The sequence below is a fragment of the Dipodomys spectabilis genome, unplaced genomic scaffold (genome assembly GCF_019054845.1).
Source record: "Dipodomys spectabilis isolate Male_0828 unplaced genomic scaffold, ASM1905484v1 ptg000004l, whole genome shotgun sequence".
NCBI lineage: Eukaryota > Metazoa > Chordata > Mammalia > Rodentia > Heteromyidae > Dipodomys > Dipodomys spectabilis.
The window spans coordinates 17,019,817-17,044,901 of record NW_024870681.1 but is presented as its reverse complement, the minus strand read 5'-3'; the positions used below and the strand labels follow the sequence as shown (position 1 = coordinate 17,044,901).

General features: G+C 47.3%; 1 protein-coding gene across 1 annotated transcript; it reads right to left on the bottom strand.

Annotated features, from left to right (window-relative positions):
* Positions 1 to 12,529: 12,529 nt before the first annotated feature.
* On the bottom strand, positions 12,530 to 24,241 carry Ccdc42 (coiled-coil domain containing 42). Its single transcript, XM_042693896.1, is given in 9 exon segments — positions 12,530 to 12,661; positions 15,777 to 15,935; positions 16,137 to 16,358; positions 21,594 to 21,778; positions 21,781 to 21,790; positions 23,346 to 23,450; positions 23,797 to 23,902; positions 24,158 to 24,168; positions 24,170 to 24,241. Coding segments are annotated over 9 exon segments (942 nt in total). The 3' UTR covers positions 12,530 to 12,589.
* Between the last annotated feature and the right edge of the window lie 844 nt (positions 24,242 to 25,085).

The window sequence follows — 25,085 nt, the reverse complement described above, 5'->3', positions numbered from 1 at the left end:
AAACTTTCAGAGCCATAATGTCCAGAAAGATCCCCATTTAGCTAGATCTAAATCTGTGTTTAGATCAACCCCCCTTCCCTGTCCCCCGCTTGACCGACTTAGGCAATCTATGTCAAGCCTTGGTTACTCTGCAGAGCGCTTCCAGTTGTTTTCATCTATCTACAATACTTGGCTGGGGCTGAGAATGTGGCTTAGTGGTAGAGTGTTTGCCTAGCACGCATGAAGCCCTGGATTTGATTCCGTAGTACACATAAACAGAAAAAGCAGGAAGTGGCTCTATGGCTCAAGTGGTAAAGTGCTAGCCTTGAGCAAAAGACGATCAGGAACTGTGCCCAGGCCCTAGTTCAAGGCCCAGGACTGGCACAAAAACCAAAACCAAAAAACTTGGCTAGATGTTTTCCCCATGGCTCTCCACTACCTGTGAACCCAAGTTCAAATAGCTTAGCTTGTGACCAGGGTCACCATTTAGCTGCAGTTTACCACCTCCCCCTCTCCTCCTCCCACCTTTGGTAGTACTGCAGTTTGAACTCAGGGCCTCATGCTTGCTAGAAAGGTACTCTCCCACTTGAGTCACATCTCCAACTATTTTACTTTAGTTGGTTTTGCAGATAGGGTCTCTTGCTTTTGCCCTGGCTTATTTGTTGAGATGATGTCTTGGTAACTTTTTGCCCAGACGGGCCTCCAAAATAATCCTAATCTTTGCCTGGCAAGTAATGAGGATTACAGGCATGAGCCACAATGCTCATCCCTTAACTTAAAATTTTTGCCTCATTTCTCTCCACCTACTATTCTCTGTAAGTTGTGTGTGTGTGTGTGTGTGTGTGTGTGTGTGTGTGCATGTGTGTGTGTGTGTGCGCGTGCTGGTATTGGGGATTAAACTCAGGGCCTGAGCTCTGTTCTTTAGCTTTATCACTTAAGGACCACACTTTCACTTCTAGTTTTTGGTGGTTAGTTGGAGATAAGAGCCTCATGGAGTTTCATGTCAGAGCTGGCTTTGAACCACAATCATCAGATCTCAGCTTCCTGAGTGGTTAGGATTACAGGTGTGAGCCACTGGCATTGGGCCAGTGAACTATTTGCAAACAATGACCTGTTTATAAGACAAAAATAATATTTGTTGAATCAATGAATGAGAAATGGGAATTTATCACTTCTACTAGCCTCCATGGCTCCTCAAAAGAGAAGCTGCAGATGGGCACTGGTGGCTCACTCTTGTAGTACTAGCTGCTTAGAAGCTTGAGATCTGAGAACTGTGGTTCAAAGTCACTCAGAGAAGATCCAACTGCTCACTTGTTGTGTGTGTGTGTGTGTGTGTTTCCCTTTCATCTTTGTGCTTCAGGGCAGGAGGGACTCCAACACAGCATTCCTGAAGGAAGTCTCCCCATTTCCTGTGCTAAGAGCTTGTTGACCTCAAAGGCCATGAAAATACCGGGGATGATATCATATAAACCTGGGAAGGAACTGGTGACCCCGCAAATCCGTTCCCATGTTTGACAGATGCCTGAGGTTTGACCACTAGGTGAAAAATAGCTGATTCCTAAGCTATGATTCAATCCGGTTTTGTTTTTATCCCTGTAAAACGTGCAGTCTTAAGGAGGCAATAGAATGTGGGCAGGATCCATCTAACTCAAAAGCTGTTTGTGTTACAAGGGCCTTCACCAATGAGGTGAGTATGACCAGAATAGTTTGTTTGCAGGTATGAAAACAGAACAAGGAAACCAGTGGAAATTGTTTTGAGGAGGAGGAAAGTGGAAAGGGAAGAGGAGGTGGATGAGTACATTGCATGCATGTATGGAAAGATCACAATGAAAACCACTTTGTACAACTAATATACGCTAATAAAACATGTAAAGACTGCCTTCACCAATCTTTAAAAAACTGTTACTATAAAGGTGATATACAGAGGGCTTACAGTTATACGTGGCAGGTAATGAGTACTTTTCATTTTGGACAATATCACCCCTTCCCTGGTTTCTTTCATTTCTATGCCTCCCCCCTTACCATTCCAAAGACAGATAAATGAAGAAACAAGACAAAAATGAAAGAGGACAAAACAGCAACAAAGAATAAAAACCTCTTGTTTCCATATCCTGGAGTTCATGTCAATAAATATTATTTAATATGATCAGAGACACATAGGCATTGTGCCTTTGTGATCCTCTCCTAAGAATATCCTCCTTTGGTCTCACTGTTTTTGAATGCCTTAAGTTTTATAATTTATTATGTTCCAGTGTATATTAGATCTAGCTTCTGCATATAAGAGAAAACATGCTCTGTGTGTGTCACTGAGCTTAGCTTACCTCACTTAATATGATTTGTTCTAGGTCTATCCATTTCCCTGAAAATGACATAATATTATTCTTTCTAATGGTTGTGTACAATTCCACTGTGTATAGGTACCACATTTTTTTTTTATATTGTAGGGCATCAGGTTGTTTCCATAAGTCTTTACCAATATTAAAACCAAGAACATGCAAAAATCAAATTGACTAGTGCCTGGCTAATCAAGATATAGTATGTGCTCATGGGAAAATGATGAGCCTCCCCTCCTCCCATACGACTCATGCTAAAATATAACTAAATTTGTGTGCATGAGTGGCTCATGCTTGTAATCCTAGCTACTCCAAGATCTGAGGATCATGGTTTAAAGTCAGCTGGGCTGGAAAGTCCATGAGACTCTTGTTTCCAACAAATCAGACAAAAAGCCAGAAGTGACTCAAATGGTAGAGCCCCAACCTTGTGGGGAAAAAAAGCTAAGGTCCTGAGTTCTAGCCCCAGTGTCAGCACAAAACAAACAAATAAATACAAGATGCCAGCCAAACCTCTGACTCATTGCTCTTGTGCAATGAGGTTTACAGAAACACCTGACTCGTAGGAGGCTGAGAAGATGAAATGACACCTTAGGTTTAAAGTGTTTGGCATGGTGCCTGCCACATGGCCAGCATGTATTCAACATGCTGGAAATTCTTCTTTTATTTTTTTGTGGAAGTGCTAAGGTTTGATGTGCTCAGGGCTTCCTGTTGGATAGGCAGGTACTTTATGACGTGAGCCACATCTCCAGCCCTTTTTATTTCACCATTAAAAAAAAAAAATAGGATCTCGCAGGGCACTGGTGGCTCACCCCTAGAATCCTAGCTACTCAGGAGGCTGAGATCTGAGCATCGTTGTTCAAAGCCAGCCCAGGCAGAAAAGTCCCATGAGACTCTTATCTCCAATTAACCACCAGAAAACTGCAACTGGTGTTGTGGCTCAAAGTGGTAGAGCACTAGCCTTAAGCAGAAGGAGCTCAGGGACAGGACAGTGTGCAGGCCCTGAGTTCCAGCCCCATGACCACCAATCCAAAAAAAAAAAAAAAAGGATCTTGTGTTCTTATGCTGGTCAGCCTGGACAGCATTTTTTTTTTTTTTGGGGTCCGGTCGTGGGGCCTGAACTCTGGGCCTGGGCGCTGTCCCTCAGCTCTTCAGCTCAAGGCTAGCATTCTACCACTTGAGCCACAGCACCACTTCTGGCTTTTTTTTTCTGCTTATGTGGTGCTGAGGAATCGAACCCAGGGCCTTAGGCATGCAAGGCAAGCGCTCTACCCTGAGCCACCTTCCCAGCCCTGGACAGCAATTTTTTAATGCTTCTCTATAGCTGGGATAACAAGGAGTGAACCACTGTACTTAGCTTTTTGTTGGCTAAGATGGAATCTTACTAACTTTCTGCCTGGCCTGGCCCAGAACTCCTGAGATGATAGGCATGAGCCCCAAGCACAGCCCTGATCCAATGCCCTTAAAAGAATAGAGACACTAGGGGTATGTGTGCAGACAAAAGGCCATGAGAGGATACAGCACAAAGGTAGCCATCTTTAGGCTAAAGAAAGAGGCCTCAGGAGAGAACAGGCCTACCAAATGATCTTGGACTTTCAGACTTCAGATCTGCAAGAAAATACATTTCTTGTTGCTTAAGCCACCCAGTCTGCAGCCTTTTGTTAGGCAGCCCTGGCAGTAATACACTGATGGAAGAATACCTCAGGGTGAGGTGTTTAAACCAGTAACTTTCATTATTCTGTGTGATTTCTGAGCATCTGGAATCCAAGAGCAGCTCCCCTGGTAGGGTTCTGACTCCAGGTCTATAACAAGGTACAGACAAAATTCTTAGGTTGTGAAGTCATCTGGTGGCTTCAAAGATCGAAGCTTCTGTGTCCCAAGCTCACGTACTAAGGTGACATCCCTCAGGACACTTGAATGACAGGGAGCTGGCTTTCTCCAGATGGGGATGAATCTTGAAGGACAGCATGGAGGAAGCCACAATGCCTTTTAGGACCTGATTTTTGGCATCACCTCTTTACTGTGCTGTATTCTGTTTGTCAGCAGTGAGAGAGACCCTCAGCCCACCCCATACTCTTGAGGGAGAAGAACCATCCTTTCTCTTGAGGAGTAGATAGCTGGAAACTCTCAATGTTCTATAAGATTTATTATGATCATTATTATAATCATGATGTTTACTTGCTAAGTGCCAGTGGCTTGTGTTTGTAATCCTCTCTACTCAGAAGGCTGAGATCTGAGAGAATTAACCACGAAAAAGCCAGAAGTAGAGGTGTGACTCAACTGGTAGAGCATCAGCCTTGAGTGAAAAAAGCTAAGCAATAGCTAGCGTGTGAGGTTCTACATTCAAGCCCCAGTACTGGCAAAACCACAACAAAGAAACTCTCTACAGAGACAAAAGTTAAATTATGAAGATAATGTTACTGATTCCTCTTTATAGAAATTCAAATGAGTTTTGTACAGGGAAACAGCCGCTGATTTCTGCCCTGTGGGAGCGATAATTTCTGCATCTATTAGCAAATTAGCTTTAGCATTTCCAGTCATTGATTTGAGTGGCTGTTCCTTGTATTCTCCTTCACATTGACTCTCGCAATAATGTCATACGTGTCCATTTTATATTTGTATGCAGTCATAATTTTACTTAAAAAATGGTCCTGTAAGCTGGGCGCCGATGGCTCATGCCTGTAATCCCAGTTACTCAGAATGCTGAGAACTGAGAATTTCAATTCAAAGGCAGCCCAGGCAGGAAAGGTGGTGAGACTCTTATCTCCAAATTAAGCACCTAAAAACTGGAGGTGGTTGGGCGCTGGTGGCTCATGCCTATAATCCTAGCTACTCAGGAGGCTGAGATCTGAGGATCTCGGTTCAAAGCCAGCGGGGCTGGAAAGTCTGTAAGATTCTCATTTCCAATAAACCACTAGATAATCGGAAGTGGCACTGTGGCTCAAGTGGTAAAGTGCTCACCTTGAGCTGAAGAGTGCAAGGACAGTGTCCAAGCCCAGAGTTCAAGCCCCACCACTGAAAAAACAACCACCACCCCCGGCCAAAAAAAGCTGGAGGTGGAGCTGTGGCTTAAAGTGGTAGAGGGCTAGCCTTAAGCAAAAGAACTCAAGAAATAGGGCCCAGGCTCTGAGTTCATGCCCCACCAAAAAAAAAAAAAAAATCCTTTAGCAAAGTGGTAGTAGCTCATGTCTGTAATCCTAGCCACTAGGGGAGAGGATTGTAATTTGAGGCCAGCCTGGCCAAAAAGATCTTGAAATTCAACCTATTGCTGGGCATAGTGGCAAGAACCTTTCATCTTAGCTATGGTGGGAAGTATTACAAGTAACCAAAAAGCAAAAAAGATTGGAGATGTGACTCAAATGGTAGAGCAACTAGCCTCAAGTTCAAACACCAGTACCCTTGGGAAAAATAAGCGTATCATTTAACAATATTGTCCCGTACATCTACACAGGTTTTCTTCCTTTCTTGCACCTCCACCCCAATTTAATCTAGTCTCCTATTCTCCATAAAGAGCTAGAGTCATCCTTTCTAACAGCAATCTGATTATGTTCCTTGATCACTTCAAACTCATGTGCTACTATTATAGTGTGGATTTTGAGTTGCTCACTGCCCCCACCAAGGCCTGTCTGTGAGTTGAAGACTTGGTCTCTAAACCATGGTGCTATTGGAAAATGGTGGGGCCTAATGAGAGGAAGATAGGTCATTGGGAGTATGTCCTTGAAGGGGATATTTTGCCTCTCCTCTTCTTTGCCACCATAAAATGAGGGGTTTTCTCTGCACACTCCTCCTGACCCACCCTTTCCGGATCCAGGCTTTCCCCATCTTGTGTTAGGACACGATTCCTCCCTCCCTCCCATCTCATCACTAGTTAAAAAAAACACCTGTTCAATCATGTCTTTTCCTAAACATTACATCGGAGCCTCTGAGAGAAAGGGAGGGGGGAGGGAGAGTGAGGGAGAGAGAGAGATAGTTCCTTGCCCCATCTCCATCTAAGATCTCAAAGTGTAATCTTGATCACCATTGCAGTGACCCTGTTTAGTGACAACTACTTAGAACAATGGGTTTAATGCCTTTCTTGGGAGGCCATCAACTCTAAGAGGTAGGAATCAGATCAATTGCTTACTAGCTTGTTCTTTTTGCTTTGTTTTGTACATGGCATCCTGGAGGCCATTATTTCTTGATCAATGGGCTCTGTAGTCCAGAGGTGAGCATAGATAGGAGAATGATGGGTTGAAGACTTAAATGTGAGGATCACAGTCCTAGTATATGCCTGGATGGGAAGTAAGATCCTCTCTCAAAAATAACCAATGCAACAAAATGGTTGGAAGAGTGGCTCAGCAGAGGAGTGCCTGCCTGGCAAGTCTGAGGCCCTAACTTCAAACCTAAGTATTGCAAAACAATGAACAAACGGCCCACACCTGCATGTAAGTTTCATGAAAAACACTGGGAAATTCACAAACTGGTAAGTCCATTCATTGACTGCTTTCAAGATCTAAACCCAGGGGGACCTTATCTTCATGAACTCGCATTCATCAGTGCTTCATCTTGGCCTTTAACTACTTTGTTGTAAGATCCCTCTTCCATCTTCTGCTAGTTTGACATCCTTTCTTGGCCATTGTGATAGGCAGAGATGAGAGATTGGTTTTCACACACACACACACACACACACACACACACACACACACACACACACACACACACACACAGAGTGAGGGTAAAAAGAGAGCTTATCTGGGTGGGTCTCCAGCTCTTCAAAGCACACTGGTGCTCTGGCTGGTATTAAAAGAGTCAGATTTCAAGCCTAACTAGGATTCCATGTGTCTGTCACTGCCTTTGAAGATAGAATAGGTCGTGCAACTCAGAGTGCAGTTGGCCATGAGGAACAGAGTGGCCCTTTGCTGACGGCCAGCCAGGACACTAAAACCTCAGACCCACAGCTGTTAGAGCTGCATGATGACCATGTCATCAACCTAAATGAGCTTGGAAGTGGATTGATCCTTCCCATATTCTCCGCATGAGCATCCTGCTGGCTGATGCTTGATTTCAGGCCTGCAAGCCCTTGAGCAGGAGCCTAATCCAGCTGCTTCAACATCTGACCGACTACGGGTTATGTGATAGTAAGTGGGTTTGAGTTTAAGATTCTAAATCTATGATTATTTGTTACACACACTACAAAATGAATACAATCAGCCTCATATACTGTTATTCTGTTGAATGCTTCTACATCAAGTTCTTCTCCTCAAAAAATTCTTCAAAGAGATTTCTTTCACCAGCCACGGTGGTTCATGCCTATAATCCTAGCCTGTAATCCCTAGCTACTCAGGAAGCTGAGATCTGAGGATCTTGGTTCAAAGCCAGCCCCAGGAGAAACTTCAGTGAGACTCTAAAGAATTAGCAAGTAAGCCAGAAGAGGAGTCATGGCTCAAGTGGTAGAGCACCAGCTATGAGCAGAAAAAGTCAATCTGAGAGTGAGGGGACTTGAGTTCAAGCTCCAGCACCAGCACACACATGCAATGGCAACCAGTCCTGCGCAATGTGCTACCCTAGGTATCTCTAAGCCTGGCTTCCATTCCAGGCTCCAGACTCAGCCTGTACTGGGCACCTGCTCACTGGAATTCACAAGTGAAAGGGAAGGGGACCCTGGGCCACTGCAGAGAGGAAAGCCTACACTTGCCTAGTATGACAGCTCTTGATGGGCTTTCTCTCAGGAGCAGAGAAGCTTCCAGAAGCAGGAGTCTCATGGGACTCTCAATGGCCTTGGAACCCTGCAGAGCATACAGGAGACTAATCAACACTGCTGAGATGCAAAGTTGGGGAGCAGCTCAGGTCGGGTGTATGGCTCAGGTGGTAGAGCACCAGCCGGTGTGCAAATGCAAGCGTCAGATAGTGAGTTTGAGTTCCAGTTTTGGACAAAAATAAGAAAGAAAGGAAGAAAAAGAAAGAAAGAAAGAAGGAAGGAAGGAAGGAAGGAAGGGAAAGAAAGAAAGAGAGAAAAGGAAAGAAAGAAAGAAGGAAGGAAGGAAGGATGGAAGGAAGGAAAGAAAGAAAGAAAGAAAGAAAGAAAGAAAGAAAGAAAGAAAGAAAGAAAGAAAGAAAGAAAGAAAGAAAGTTAGTTGGGGAGCAGGAGCACTCATTCTAAGTACCTGAGCAATCAACCCTAAGATGGCTAGAAATAAGAGGTAGAAGTTTCTGGACCTTGCTCCAGCTGATCAAAAGCCTAGTGCATCAAGTGTGGAGAAAAAGGGTTCTAAAGGTAAAAATTGTGTTAGGAAAGTATCTATGAATGGATAGCTGATCCCACAAAAATGGGGCTCTTCAGCTAAACCACAGACACTGAGATCACTCACCCTCAAAGGCTTTCACTTCTATCTTGCCCTCCTCTGCAGCTGTGTGCTGATGTGTCCTTTTCCATGCTGTGTTTATCCACCTGGCTGCTAACACGTTTGGTTCCCTTCCTTCCTCTCACCTTCCCTTCTTTTCTCCTTTCCTCCCTCCCTCTATGCCTTTCCCCCCAGGAAAAGCTAGAAGGTTTTGATGCAGAGCACATGACAGTCAGCTCCCAAAGGGTTTCCTTCCTTTTCCCTCTCTTTACCATAAAACATCCAGAGCCCTGCTTTCTGCCTTGCCTGGTGAGGACCATTCATCTCTGGAACCAATCATTTATTTCTGCTCTAATGAGCTCATGTCTTTTCTTGCTGGGAAAACTCCAATCAGGCCTTAACCTCATCTGCTTATTCTTGGAACTCCACCTCATCCATCTGGGAGTCTCAATCTCTTTCAATTGCACACTCTTGGGCTTTTCTTTCTTTTCCTCTCCTCTCTTTTCTTTTCCTTCCTTTCCTCATTCTCTTTTCTTCTTTTATTCCTTCCCTTCGCCCCTCCCTCCCTCCCTCCCTCCCTCCCTCCCTCCCTCCTTCCTTCCTTCCTTCCTTCCTTCCTTCCTTCCTTCCTTCCTTCCTTCCTTCCTTCCTTCCTTCCTTCCTTTTCTTGTGTGTGTGCCTGTAGTAGAACATGAACTCAGGGCCTTGCATTCACTTTGGCTCTTTCACTCAAGGCTGGTACTCTCAACGTCTGGCTTTTCTGTTAGTTAAGTGGACATTAGAGTCTCATGGATTTTCTGGCTTTGAACCTCCATCCTCAGATCTCATCCTCCTGAGTAGCTAGGATTACAGGTGTGCACCATCAGCAACAGTCTTGGGCTTCTTAATATGGATGCAGGTCTCAGAAATCATGCTGAGGGACTGAGGAGCAGCTGGGGTGGGAAATTCAGCAAGAAGCAATGATGGCTTGGTCCTCTTCACTGTTAAAGAGAAGCCTTCTCTCTCCCTTAGGTCCCTGACAGCTCCTGAACCTTCTAGAATTTGTCCTCCCTCTTTCTGTAGACTTGGGGGAGAGAGGGAGATGAGTTTGTGGATTTGTGGCTTCCCTTGTATTCAAGAAATCTTCCTAGAACCACAGAATTTCATCTGGCCATGCTCCTTTAAACCTGTATCTAAATATATGTTTGTGTTTGTGTATTTATCAGAATGAGCTCTACACATGGATGTAAAGGTGCAGGGGTCAAGATGAGCTTGTGTGTCATTACAGAACTTCCAAGGGTGACCGTTCTGGATTCCTCACTTCAGTCAGAAATCTGACTCTGCAGGGGGATGGGAGGGGAGAGGGGAGAGGAGGGAGGAGAGAGATGGCTTCTGAGCTAGGGCCCACCAGGAAGTGTGTTCATTTCTAACAGGCTGGGCTTTTCAAACACCACCTCACTGGGACAGCAGAGGCTGCGGGTGGGGGTGGTGTGTATGTTTATCAGGGAGTTGGAGATCCAGCCAGTGCTCCCCCACTCCCCTCCCCCTGGCTCCAGGAACCAGTGTTCCAGTGTTTGGGGAAAGCTGTTTTCTGGAGGCCTCTGATTTATTCCTCTCTGGGCACCATCCCGGAACTCACCCCATCCTGAAAGTTGGGAAGAGGACTGACCTGAAACCCCCTCCAGAGAGAGGTCTGATTGGACAGGCCATATCCACTATAGCCCGGTTTCCTCACAGAGTAGATCTTTGGATTGGATCCCTTTTCTTGGATGTGTCCTATCAAGGTAGGTCATGGAGGGCTTCCTGTGGGAGGGCTGGAGGGCAGAAGTGAGGCAGTAGCTCTGGTGTAGCCTACGCAGGGCCCTGCTGCTCCATCAACCTGAGTCTCAGGTTAAGGCTGAGCCTGTGATTACTTCCTTGTTTCTCATGGATTCTCCTCCAGCTCCTCCCACTGCGGTGTGTGTGTGTGTGTGTGTGTGTGTGTGTGTGTGTGTGTGTGTGTGTGTGTGTGTGTGTGTGTGTGTGTGTGTCCAGTTCCATGATGAAGGAGTCCAGCTGAAGCAGGACATCCGCAACTCCCCCCCCCCCCACTTCAGAAGGACTCAGAACAGATGTGGTGTTCTGTCCCCTGCCCTCCCCTGCCCAGGGTGGAGGCCCCAAGGTTTCTGCCTTTTTTCTTGATCTCCCCCGTTTTTCAACTAACCTCCCTTGTCACTGACTTCAAGTTCCAGGAGTGAAGGCAGCAGTCCAACACCACTACTGCCTGAGCTCAGATCTCTGTGGTAATAAAGCCCTGTGCACATGCCAGTGGCTCATCCCTGAAATCCTAGCTACTCAGAGGGCTGGGATCTGAGGATGGTAGTTCAAAGCCAGCCTGGGCTGACTCTTATCTTCAATTAGTCACAGAAAAAAGCCAGAAGTGGAGCTGCGGATCAAGTGGTAGTGCACTAGCCTTGAGCAAAAGATGCTTAGGTGCAGCATCCAGGCCCAGAGTTTAAGCCCCAGACTAGTAAAAACAAAAGAAAAAAAGATATCATGCCTACACATATAGAGAAAGAAATCTGCATCTAGATACAGACAGGACATTTCTAATTTGAAGGTCCAGTATGTAAAATGCTCCATTTTTGTTGTTGGTTGGTTGGTCGGTGCTGATACTGGGGCTTGAATTTAGGGCCACATGTTCTCTGTTGGCTTTTGCACTCAAGGCTGGTGCTCTGCTATTTGAGCCACAACTCTATTTTTGACTTTTTTGCTGGCTAATTGAGGATAAGAGTTTCTTGGATTTATCTGCCTAGGTTGGCTTTAAACCTTGATTCTCAGATTTCAGCCTCTTGAGTAGGTAGGATTACAGGTGTGAGCCATTGGCTCCTGACTCCCACAAGGTTTTCATGATATCAGTGTACAGACGGTACATGTCTGTACATCCATCTCTTAAGCTTTTACTACTGATGATTTAGAAGTGTGCCATTCAGGGTTTGACTCTGTCCAGATTTTACTTATTTAGCCCTATTTGGTTCATTGCTGGCTTGCCTCTCTTAACTCAGATGCTTCTGAGCCTCTGGGCTATCCTTTTGCATATTAGTAGTCCCCTGCTGGCCATCCAGAAGCCTCTGGGGAATTGGCACTGACTTGCATGTTTGCAGGTGCAAATAGGAGGTAAGGAACAGTACTCACTCCCAAGTCAGGGAGTGAGGTTTTAACTTGGTCCCTTCAGAACTGTAGCTTGGGAGTCTGCCTTCGTAGTTTCTAGTGAGTATATCCTGTTTAGAAATACCAACGGAGGAGGAGGAGGAGGAGGAGGAGGAGGAGGAGGAGGAGGAGGAGGAGGAGGAGGAGGAGGAGGAGGAGGAGGAGGAGGAGGAGGAGGAGGAATAATCCAGGTGCTGGTTGCTTATATAAGTAATTGTAGCTACTTAGGAGACTAGATCTGAGGATCATGGTTTGAAGCCAGCAATGGTTGAAAGGTCCATGAGACTCTGAGTTGTAATTACTGGTAAAAAAAAAACTGAAGTGGAGGGGTGGTACACAGGCCCTGAGTTTAACCCCAGTACTGACACTTGTACACGTGTGCACACGCGCGTGTACGTGCGCATGGGCGCGCGCGCGCGCGCACACACACACACACACACAAAATGACAGGGGAAAGAAAAATCATTTAAGCTGTAATTACCCTATCCCAGACTTTTACTATGTTTAAGTCAAAAGACAATGAGACCTAAGGCCTGGTTTCTAGCTCCTCTGCTGCCTAAGTAACCAGCTTAAAAAGTTTTCTCCATGAACAAATGGCCAAAGAGAAAGAAAAAGAACTTTGGAACAAACTTCTTATAACCTTTAATGTTTTCAGGGCTGGTACAGGCAGAAGCCTGTGGGGGGAAACAGCAAGGTATTCGCTGGCAGAAAGCGATCAGATCCTCTGTGGCTGGATCACAGATGCACCAGGAACTTTGTCAGGATCATATTTCAGAACATTCTAGAAATGTGCTACCGGGATTGCAGTTCCTTCTTCTTTACCTCTGCCCAGATGTCTGATAGGTCTTGGATGAACTGCTGGATCTGAGAAGATACGGAGATCGGAGATTACCCCACCAGCCAGAGGCTTCCCCCATCCCAAGACAGAACATCTCCTTGACATCCATACATCTCTTTCCCACATCTGCCTTCACCTGAGGCCATACCACCTTATTTGACAGTTTTTCTAGGAGAAATTGAGTAAAGCTACTATTCGATCTCTAATATCCAGAGTAGGATGGAGTCAGGACTTCCTAAAGGCAAAGACAGTATGAATCAGCCCAGGGAGAAGAGAGGGAGGCCATCCCAGATGGGCCACAAATAAAAAAAGCATTTACAGGCAGGGCCCACAGATGGTCTTGAACAACTTCAAAGTCCCGGAGGTGGTCATGGACTTGGAACCCAGACCTGATTGTCGTTATATTCCTCTTGAATCGTCAAGGGGTGTTTAAATTCTATTCACTAACTTCTGTTTTAATGAGCTTGCAGTGAGCATGACACAGCACTGCCCTGCAGGTCAGGAGACCCAGCTGGGCTCCCCAAGCAGCTCTGGGGAAATTACTTCACTCTTCTGGAACTCCTCCTCCCTCCCTTCCCCCTTCCTTCTCCTCTATCCTATCCTTCCCTTCCCCGCCCCTCTTCATTGTTTTTATCTTCCTTTTGCAGTGTCTGGGATGGATCCCAGGGCCACACACATGCTAGGCACATGTTTACCACTAAGCCACATCCCCAGCCCAGTTTCTACATTTTCAAAGGTGTATCTCAGAGGTACAGTGTGTACTTAAATGTGTGAGGCCCTGGATTCAATTTTTTATTTTTTGTCAGTTGTGGGGCTTGAACTCAGGGCCTGGGTGCTGTCCCTGAGCTCTTGTTGCTCAAAGCTAGTGCTCTACCACTTTGAGCCACAGCGCCATTTCCAGTTTTTTGAGTGGTTAATTGGAGATCAGAATTTCATGGGGACTTTTCTGCCCAGGCTGGCTTCGAACCATGATCCTCAGATCTCAGCCTCCTGAATAGCTTAGGATTACAGGTGTGAGCCACCAGTACCTGACTGGATTCAATTTTTAGTAGGGTTTCCATGATGGGCTGCCATAATAGAATGGACCCAGAGTATTCAGGACATCCCACCTATTAAGCTAGATGTTAAGGGGTTTTGTCCAAGTGTCCAGCACTGACACTCTCCTCACACAAAAATTTAATTTGTGCATGCCAGTACTGAGTCTTGAACTCAGGATCTAGGCACTGTCCCTTATCTTTTTCACTCAAGACTGGTGCTCTCCTTGAGCCATAGCTCTACTTCTGGCTTTTTGCTGGTTAATTAGAGATAAGAGTCTCATGGACTTTCCTGCCCTGGCTGGCTTCAAACTGCAAACTCAAATCTCAGCATCCTGAGTAGCTATTATTACAGGTGTGAGCCACCAGTGCCTGGCTAAAATGAATTTTTGCCTGGATAAAAATGATTTAAAAAAAATAAAATGTTATCTCAGTTAACTTTTTTTTTCCTTGCTGGTCCTGAGACTTGAACTCAGGGCCTAGATGGTGTCCCTGAGTTTCTTTTGCTTAAAGTTAGCGCTCTAACACTTAAGCTACAGATCCACTTCCAGTTTTTGGATTTTTTTTTTCTTGTAGTTTATTGGAGATCAGAGTCTCATGAATTTTTCTGCCCCTGTTGGCTTCAAACCGAGATCCTCAGATCTCAGCCTCCTATAGTTAGAATTACAAGCATGAGCCATCAGCACCTGGTCAGTTAACATGTTTTGTTTTTTAACTTTTATGATGGTTTTGAAATGAATTGGTTACATAAATACTTTAAAACTTTGAATTTAGGATTTGGTAACTATCACTAGCTATAACCTATAGAAAGAAACGCTCTCTGGTCATTGCTGAATTTTTAGAATGTGAAAGCATCCTGTTACCAAAAATAAAAATAAAAATAAAAATCTGGGAATAAAAATCTGCCTCTAGAAGAAACTTCCTTGCAAATCCCCTTCTGTGGAATTTAAAATGGTTCCGCACAGTTCTGCCTTAGGGTGCAAGCTGAGTATTTGATTCTTCCCAGCCAGCTGTTGGGGGAAGCATTCCGTGTTCCATGAGTTCCATTCCTCACAATCACCCTGTAGGTAGCACAAGTACCTGTTGAGCAATCATTTTTTGACTGGCTTGGGTTTCACATCCATTCACCAAATACTCTTGTGCCAGGCAATGTCTGAACAACAACAACAATAACAACAGCAACAAATCTCAGTTCTTGGGAGTGTTCTGAAGTTGCAAATAATCCATCATGGGTCTCTAAACTCCAGAAGAACTACTGGCGCATCTGGAGCACTTTCCCTCAGAATGGGCTGTGTTTCACTGCGGCTGTGATTTTTAGGTGCCATCCATGCCCGGATGGCATGAAAGAACTCTGAATCATTCAATGAGAAATCTATTTCCTTTTCGCTTTTCTCCTTCATTACTTCTAAGAACATCCTTAGTTTGGCACTAACATGACTAATGCTTGTCTCAACTTGCCAATTTAGCTTTTTAACAAAAGAGTGGGCTTCTAACTCAAGCTTTCAGTAAGCTACAGGGGCTCCCTGGAGTTTAATAAAGCCTGCTTCGCACAAATAATGAATTCAGTAGTGGGTCCCTGCCCTGGCCCCTGCAGTTTGGGGCCAGAAAGAGGCGTGCAGTGACCCTTGGAAACATTTCCACATTACTTGGGAACTTGCTGACTATGCAGAGTAGTGGTAGGTTTTCATGGCAGATCTACTGAGAAGGACAGCGGGTGGGATCCAATAAAACTCCCTATTCTGCCCTCCTGGTGATCCTATTTTTGTTTTGTTTTGTTGGTCATGGGTCTTGAACTCAGGGCCTGCTCAAGGCTAACAGTCTACCACTTTGAGCCACAGCTCCATTTCTGGTTTTCTGGTGGTTAATTGGAGATAAGAGTCCTACAGACTTTCCTGCCGGGGTTGGCCTTGAACTCTGATCCTCAGATCTCAGCCTCCTCTGTAGCTAGGATTACAGGTATGAGTCACACTGGCCTGCAGCTCCCACCTGGGGATTTTATTGGTAGGAATAGTCCAGAACCTCTGTTCTTTCCGGTTGAAGTGGAGAGCTGGGCCTCTTTGGTCCCCTCCCTCCCTCCACCTGGCCCCTAGCGCCGGCCTCCTCCTACCATATCCAGCTGCTTGTGGGTGTCCTCCAGGGCCACCAGGGAGGCCTCCTTCTGCTGCTTGCTCACGATCTGGAAGAGGTTCAGTGTGGCCATCTTGATGGTGCCAAGGAGGAGGGTCTTCTTGGCGGCGGTGTTCTGGATGTGTGCCCAGCGCGATTCCTGGGGAAAGGGGATGTAGACAGGATGTGTGTGCGTGCGCACAAATGTGTGTGTGAGAGATCACAGGTATGTGTGAGCACAGTATATGTGTGCGAGATCACAGGTGTGCGAGATCACAGGTGTGCGTACGTGCACGCGCCATTGCGGACATCCCACACCCAGATGGGGGGGGCCCAGCGGTGCCAGGCCGGCGCTGCTCACCCAGAAGATGACGTCGCTGCGGGCTCGGTCGAAGCGCATCTGCAGCCGTGCCAGCTCGTTGTTGTGCTGGAGGACCTCGTCGTCCTTCTCCTCCGTGTAGCGGGCCAGCCGCGCCTTGGCGCGCTCGATCTTCTCCTGGCCCTCCTGCGCCGACTGCATGAGGTCGTGGCGCATGCTCACCAGCGTCTTGTAACGCGCGATCACTTCGTGGATCTCCTCGAACTGGAGTGGGGAGGGCGTGGCGTGCCTTGGGGCGTGGCACCCGGGACTCTCAAGGGCCCGTGGTAAGGTTCCACCCCCCAAGGCTCGCGCCTGTCACCCTAGCCAGGAGGCTGAGATCTGAGGATCTCATGAAAACCCATGAGATGTTTATGTCCGGTTCACCACCAAAAAGCCAAAAGTGGAGCTGTGGCTCAAGTGGTAGAGTGAAAACGCTAAGGGATAGCACATAGGCCCTGAGTTTAAGTAATCACACACACCACACACACACACACACATACACACACAAACACCCCAAAAAACCAAAGGAGGGGACCCACCTGAGCCTCACATCCCCAGGCCTGGCCACCTAGGGCAGGCAGACCCAGGGCCACAGTCAAAGATAGGGCTATGAGGAGGTGGGGGTTCCACGAGTCTCTTGAACCCCTGCACCCAATCATAGCTATAGTTAGAAGGATTTGAGGCCGCTTACCAAGGGAGCCTCACCCCCCAGAGGCTCACATTGATAACAGGTCTGAGGTGGCTTCAGGTATCTTGATTTTGCAAAAGACCCCCTCCCCCATGTGATTGTAGGCACAAGCAGGGTAGAGAATGGTGGTTGGGAGGCATTTTTGAGATGGACAGAGAGCTGCTTGCAAGCCCCTAGCTGTGTGGAAAGGCTCAGGCCAGCAGGAGATAAGCCAGCCCCTGCTCTTCTGAAGTTTACAGCTGGGAGATAGGGAGGAATGATGTGGAGGAGGACAGAGGCACAAATAAGTCATTTGGCATTCAGACGTTGGGGCCCACTGGAGACTGAGGCCTAGTGCTCTGTGGGTATTCAATATTCCCGGTGGGAGAAGTAGGGGCTGGAGAGGGGCCACTGGTGGGGCAGGTGACTTGCTAGGGTCAGCGTGTCCCCTCCAATGTGTTCCAGACCCATGCCATGCTCTGGCCTTGACCCAGAGACTCAGCCAGCACCACCAAAGCCATGCCATCCACCATCTGAGCTCCAGTTCCAAGAAGCCCCACCCCAGGAGCTCATCGAAGTGTGCTCTCCAGCCACCCAGGGCACACTCCCTGAGCACTTTCCTCATATCGTGACACTTCCAGTGACAGACTGGTATCTAGGAACTACCACGTAGTTTTCCCTCAACTATGCCTTTTGGAGGCACCAGTGACTCATGCCTGTAATCCCAGCTACTCAAGAGGCTGAGATCTGAAGAGTGTTGTTCAAAGCCAGCAAAGCCAGAAAAAAAAAAATAATAATCCCTTGAGATTCTTACCTCTAATTAATGACCAAAAAGCCAGAAGTAGAGATGTGGCTTAGTGGTAGAACACCAGCATGAGTGAAAAAGCTAAGTAAGACTATGAAACCCTGAGTTCAAGTCCCAGTACTAGTGTGCATGCACACACACACACACACATATACACACACACAACTTTTTGGGGAGAATATCTTCCAACTAGTGCTGGAGGAGGTGGGAAAAAGGGTTCATGGGAGAAAAGATATCTGAAGTAATTCTGGAGATATGAATAGAAGGCAGTCGGGCAAAAGTAAGTAGAGGAACAGCATGGGTAATGACGAATGGGGGTATGGGGCTTCTTTGAGAGGTTCAAGACAGTAAAAATACTCATAGAAGTATAAAATGTAAGTACTTATAAGTATTTAATAAGCTCTTCTCTATGCTTTTGTATATGCTTGTATTTTCCTATAATAAAAATATTTTTAAAAAAGTGGATCATTGAAATCAGATGCCGACAGGTCACACCTGTAATCCTAGCTACTGGGAAGGTTGAAGAATGAGAGTTGGAAGGGTACATGGGAGGTTCAACTGCCAGTAGTGTTTCCTTGAGGAAAAATGAACCAGGAAAATATTAAGATTTGGGGAGTGCCTAGGGCTGTTTTGTTTCTGTATACTTCCAGTATGCCTAACGCATTTTTAATTATTTTTTGTTGTTGTTGTTTTAGAGGAGATATACAGCAGGGTTACCTTTGCATACGTCAGGTAATAAGTACCTTTCCTTCCTTTCGCATAGTATCATCTGTTCCCTCATTCTCTCTCCCATTCCCTCCCTCCCACCTCTATCCATGAGTGATGGTTCACTTTCATCAATGTCCAGTGTAGCCAGGGGGCCCCACACTGCGTATTTTACCCATTTTCCACTGATTCTGTGCCCTCCCCCCACCTTCCCTCAGATAGGCATGTGTGTACACTGTATATGAGGCAAAGAATCATCAGAATCATCTGAAAACAAAAAGACAAATTAAGAAAAGGTCCTTTGTTTCCTTATCTGTGGGGTTTGTTTATATATATATATATATGAAACTTGGTGATTTTCTCCTTAGATTATCCCCTTTTGATCTTACTGTATGTCTAAAATCCCAAAGTATTTTGAACAAAATAAAGAGGACGAGTGAGGAGACGGGGGGGGGGGGGGGGGTGGAGGAGAGAAGAGTGGAGAAAAGAGGGAAAAAGAAGGGAATGAGAGCCAGGAGAAAGGAAGGGAGAGAAGGAAAGAGGAAACAGATGGAGGAGGAGGAGAGGGGAGGGGAGGAGAAAGAAGGGAGGAAGGAAGAGAGAGGAAGAGAGGAGACAGGGAGGGAAGAAGGGAGGAAAAAAAAGGACAGAGAGACAAGGAGGGAAGGAGGGAGGGAGGGAGGGAGGGAGGGAGAGAGAGAGAGAGTACACTGATGTGTGTGCACAAGCACGTCTCAAGCTGGCTTGCAAATGTCAGCTTAACAGCAGGCTAGCCAGGAATGGCCCAGAGCTGACTCCAGATGGACCCTGGAGGAGGAAGGGGCCAGGCTGGATTCCAGAAATACTTAGGAGACAGAATTGACCAGATCTGTTGATTGATAATGAACCGTGGGACTGAGTGAGGGGGAGGAGTCAGGGAGCTCTGGTGGAGCTTGCTGGTTGGCTGTGGGTGTTTGGGCCTGTCATTTACCAGCTTGGGACCCAGCTACCCCGGCTGACCTGGGAGAGGCAGGAAGCAGTTGGCTGGGATGGGTTGGGTACCAGGCTTAAGGTTAAGCTTAGGAGGGCCAGTTGGCTCATTTTACTAGCTCTGATTCTGAGACATTATCTTAGAACTTATCTGCTGCTTTAATAAGGTGGCTTTTCCCCACATTCCTTCACCACAAAACCCCTAATCATTCAGCCAATGACTTGTCTTCAGCAGGCGATACTTTATTTATTTATTTTTGGGCATCAGGCATTGAACCCAGGGCCTTGCTGTTGCTAGGTAAGCACTCTACCCCCATGGAGGGAAGGACACAGATTTAGAGTGCAGGCATAAATAAATAAATAAGTAAATAAATAAATACATAAGCCAATAAGCATATAGAAGTTGAAGGGACTTTTTTTTTTTTTTTTTTGCTGGATCTGGGACTTCGAATTCAGAGCCTCATGTTGTCTCTTGAAAAGCTTTTTCTCTCATGGCTGGTGCTCTACCACTTGAGCCACACCTCTAGTATTTTGCTGGCTAATGGAGATGGGAGTTTCATGGACTTTTCTGACCTACCTGTCTTCAAACTGTGATCCTCAGATCTCAGCCTCCTGAGGAGCTAGGATTTCAGGCATGAGCCACTAGTGCCTGGCTTTTGCAGAGACTTTTATTAATTTTTTGGGTGCCAGTCCTGGGGCTTGACCTCAGGGCCTGAGCATTGTTCCTGAGCTTTATTTTGCTCAAGGCTAGAACTCTACCACTTAAGCCACAGCTCTATTTCTGGCTTTTGGTGGTTAGTGGATGATTTAGAGTCTCACAGACTTTCTTGCCCAGACTGGCTTCCAACTGTGATCTCAGATCTCAGTGTCCTATGTAGCTAGGCTATGGCACTGGCTTTTTTGCAGGGACTTTTAGAAACCATGTACCTTTGGCCTTTGATATTCTCACAGACCATTGGTTGTACCCCTCAAATAAACACTAGGCTTGACCCTGTTGCTGGTCCCATGTTGGGAGAGCAGGTTTCTAATACCAGGGAGGCCCAGGAATTGATTTATCTTGAGACAAAGACCCTGTGTAAGGGAGGGTCTGGGGAGAGAGGGCCTCAGGGGAGGCAGAGGTAGGAGACAAAAGGGATCCTAGCATCATAACACACTTGCATGTCTTGGCAAGCAATATGACATCAAATACGCAAGGTATTTGATGTAGAGGGCTGAGAAGTTCCCTGACCTCTGACCTCAGGGCCTGGATGTGAGCAGCTGTTTTGGCATGGTGGGGCTCACAGAAGAAATGAGAAGGGGAAAAAAAAATCACAGGGTTCTGCCACTTACAAGCTGTGAGACTCTGAGCAGATTCCTTGACCTCTCTGAGTCTCTATCTCCTCCTCTGCTTTTCCCCAGAGGCTAGGAGGAGGACTGACATAGGCTGCTATATGGCCAGACACTAAACGGGTAATGGTTTTTGTGGTGGGTTGGATGTTTTTGCAGTGTCTCCCCTGTCCCCTCCCCAATTTAGTCTCCAATAAACAAAGGTCACCAGAAGGAGGAGGAAGAAGAGGAGGAGGGAGTAAGCAGGAGACACAAGCCACATGCTGATACAAATAGAGCTTGTGTTAGTATTCTAAATCTGCATCCCAACACACACACACACACACACACACACACACACACACACACACACACACACACACTGATAGAAACCCACATGCCATGCCAAGCCTGGCACCTATGGCTCATGCCTGTAATCCTAGCTACTCAGGTGACTAAAATCTGAGGATCCTGGTGCAAAGCCAATCCCAGAAGGGGGAAAAAAAAAAAAGTCAACTCAGGCAGAAATGTCTATGAAGCTCTTATCTCCAATTAACCACACATACACAAAAAGCAAATGTGGAGTTGTGGCTCAAGTGGTAGAGTGTCATGATAAAGGACAGTGCCTAGGCTCTGAATTCAAGCCCAGTACTGGCACATGTGTGCACATACATGTGCAGGCATGAGCACATACATACATAAAGAAACCCACAAACCATGCAGGCACATTTTACCGTCACACACACAAAGGCACATGAAGGATCCCACCAGGTTCCCCACCTTTTGAGAAGCACACCCCGCCTCAGCAAGGCTCAGGGCCAGCTGCCCTCCATGATCGTCTGCCTCCTCAGAGAGACCATTCCTGCAGCACTTCTGGGGTCTCTGAGGCCCCCCCCCAAGGCCATCTAGCTGAAGCTGGACACCACCCCCACCATCCCAGCTCCTGGGATAAAGCAAGGTGCAGAAGAGGGGGCCAAGGTCCAACCCCTCTGCCCCTGGGACCCACCTCAGAGTTCTCTACCACCTTCTCCAGGTACTTCTTGAAAATGGCATAGTCCTGCAGTTTGACACTGAGCCGCTGGTGCTCCTGCCGCAGGGCAGCCATTTCCTGCTTGGCCTTGGTCAGTTCCCGTAGCCGCTGCTTCTTCAGGTCCCGCTCCTTGTTGGCTTTCTTTAGGGCTCGGATCCGTTCTGGTCATTCTCCTGAGATGAGAGAGGTAATGTGGTCAACCAGTCTTTCGACCTTCCTGGAGCTCTGGCCTGCCTGGGGCTGGTTATACACCCTCAATTTCCTCCATCTTCAGAGCTCAGGCTGCCTGAAGCTCGATTCTGGTTTTTGAAGGCACTTGGTGAAGCTAAGGGATTTCTGTGCACTGAGGACTCAGATGGGACCCTAAAAAGGGTAAGCACAGAAGTTCAGTTCAAAACCAGTAGGTGACTTTGAAGCCACCTTACGCCTCTACTCCTAGCTACTCAGGAAGCTGAGATCTGAGGATCACGGTTCAAAGTCAGCTGGGGAAGAAAAGCTTGTGAGACTCCTATCTCCAATTAGCCAGAGGAGGGAGGGGGGAGGCAGAAAGTAACTCTAATGGTAAAATAGAGTTAAATCTGAGTGAAAAGCTAAAGAAGAATGCCCTGCCTCTGAATTCAAGCCCCAGTCCTGGGACACAACAAACAAACAAAAAAGCTACAAAAAAAAAAAAAAAAACCCACCTCTTTGGAAGTCGTTTGGAGAAACTCTTTCCCCAAATCTCATATCACACCAGCTTTTTTCTGGTCCTGATGAACTGGACCACAAGAGAAACATGCCCAGATGCCCAGATTCCTGGCCTACACACTCAGGCACACAGTATGACAAAGTGTCTTAAGATCAGTAAGAAATTAGCCTCTTACAGTTATAACAGACCCTTCTGGGCTTCTTTAGAAAGCAGCACAGAATTTCTAATCAAGAAATCTGTGTGTGTGTGTGTGTATGTGTATGTGTGTGTGTACACGCGTGAGTGTGCATGCATGCATGTATTTGTGTGCATGCTGATCTTGGGGTTTAACTCAGGGCCTGGGCACTGTTCCTAAGCTTTATGCTCAAGGCTAGTTCGCTACCACTTGAGCCACAGCCTCCAGCTCTTTTGGTGTTTAATTGGAGGTAAGGTTCTCACAGGGCTGGCTTTGAACTGCAATCCTCAGATCTCAGTCTCCTGAGTAGCTAGGATTATAGGCATGGTGCCTGGCAAGAAATCTGGATTTTAAGATGATTAAATCAGTTCTGGGAGGACCGATTGAGGGGGATTGTCTTAGACCATTCTCTGTTACATGAACCTTTAGTGGTCCATCATCCTGATGCTTATCCATGACAGGATCACATCCATCCATCCATCCATCCATCCATCCATCCATCCATCCATCCATCCATCCATCCATCCACTCATCCATCCACTGGATAAAACTCTGCCCCAGGTACTTGCAAGGAACTATGGAACATCTAGAGAGAGCAGAGACTGATAAGTAAATAGGACATTGCAAACATAAGTGGGGAGACACGAATGCCTGAAACTGCCAAGCATGGTTAGAGCACTGAAGGTGAGGAGCCCAGGAAGAGGAGGGGGAGGGGGGAGGGGCAGGAGGGGGAGGAGGGGGGAGGAGGAGGGGGAGGAGGAGGGGGGAGGGGGGAGGAGGGGGAGGAGGGGGGAGGAGGAGGAGGAGGAGGAAGAGGAGGAGGAGAGGGTGTGGGCCCCCAACGTGCAGTCCTCCCTCTTTGTACCTGGATGAATTGCTCAAATTTCTGGATGTGGGCCTTCAGCTGCTCTTCCTTGACTCCAAGTTCTTCCCAGCGCAGGTTCAGGTTTTCCATCCTGCGCTTAAATGTCTTTGGGGGTGCAGGAACAGGGAGGTTAGGAAGACCCTGATGTGAAAGCCTCAAGAACCCCCTTCCCGCCCCCCTCCCCCCCCCCCCAGTTCTATCTCCAGACTCAAAAAGGAGTAGGAGGTCCTTAAGAGGCTCCTAGTAGAGCACTGGGAACACTGGGAACTCCAAGTCTTAGATCATTTCTGTTCTCCCCAGAGGAAAGAGACCAGCATTACCAAGCAGGACCCCAGCTCCAGGGGCCCCATCCCACAAAGTGGAGGGCAGCCCAATGACTCTCTCCAAACCCCAGCCAGATCCCTCTGCTATTGTGCAGCCTCTGCTTATTCCTGAGTCCCCCTCCCCCAACCTCTTTTTTCTGCTCCATGGCCTGGTGCATGATCTTGGCCTCCTTTTTCTTCTCCAGTAGTCGGATGGATGGGGAATCCGACTGCTCCTCCACACTGGGGAACTTCCTGCCCAAGACATAGACAAGAGAGGCAGGTAGATTATGTCTGAGGCCAGGGCAGGAAGGACCAGGGAGAAGGGGGGGTCTTCTCTCCCCCCCAACCAGAATGAAAGAAACAGTGTTTTGAGAAAGAGAGACACATGCTGGCATTTAGGGGAGCAAAGCAAGAGGATTAGGGGTGCTGGGTTTATAGGAGAAGGGGGCCGATTGGAAAGTAAAGCCACAGGGTGCGTGTTGGTGGTCCCAGGCCCTAGACACTCACTGGAGCAGTTTTCAGCAGCTTTTCCCCATACTGCAGCCGGAAGTACTCGGCCAGGTCTTCTTCTTCCATGATGCCCAGGCTCATGGTGGCAGTTACCTCAGGGCCTAGAAGGCCTATGCTTCACAGAGAAACAATGTGACAGAGCCACAGATGGGGGGACTCAGGGGTGGTGACAGGGCCCTTGATTCTTTGGTAATCTTGCTTTCAAGGTTAGGGAGATGGAGAGACTTAGCAGAAGCCAGGCACAGGCGAAGGGCAGGCAGCTCAGGATGAGGCGGTGGGGTGGTGATGGGAGATCTGGTTACCTAGCAACGGGCTGCTTAGTTCTGTGGACCACAGCTAGAACTCTCACTCTGCCCTCTGCCCTCTGTCCTCATGAACCCTGCTTTTGCTGTCTATCCCTGACCTCCCCCCTCAGGAATTCTGGGAAGAAGTTAGGCCAGATGGTCCACTGGTTGTCACGGTATCCGGGGATGGGGGGTGGGCAGAGAGGCAGAGTATGGCTGAGAAGTGGAAATGGTTTGAGAAGAAATGGGCGTCTGTGGATGTGGGCTCCTGAGGTCTCCCTCCCAGGCTCAGGGGTAGGTGAGAGAGAAGAGGAGGCTGGGCCTCAGCTGACTGTCAAGAAGAAAAGAGGAGGAGGAAAAGCGGGATTTCAGGCTGGGCAGTGAAGGGCGGGGACGCGGGAAGAGGCCCCAAGTTGGAATCAAGTTAAGTGATGGACCAAGGTGGAGGTGGAGGAGGAGCCAGAAGCTTGGGGACCAATGAGGAGGGGTGTGGGGCTGGACACGCAGGGTAGAGCCTCCCCCCCCCCCCCCAGATAGAGAGCCAGAAGGCCCTGGCTCTCTAGATAGCCAGGCTTTGAGGTTCACAAAAGAAAAGGGAGGGGGGGAAAATCTTTCCAAAGGTTTCATCTTTAAAAGGTTTA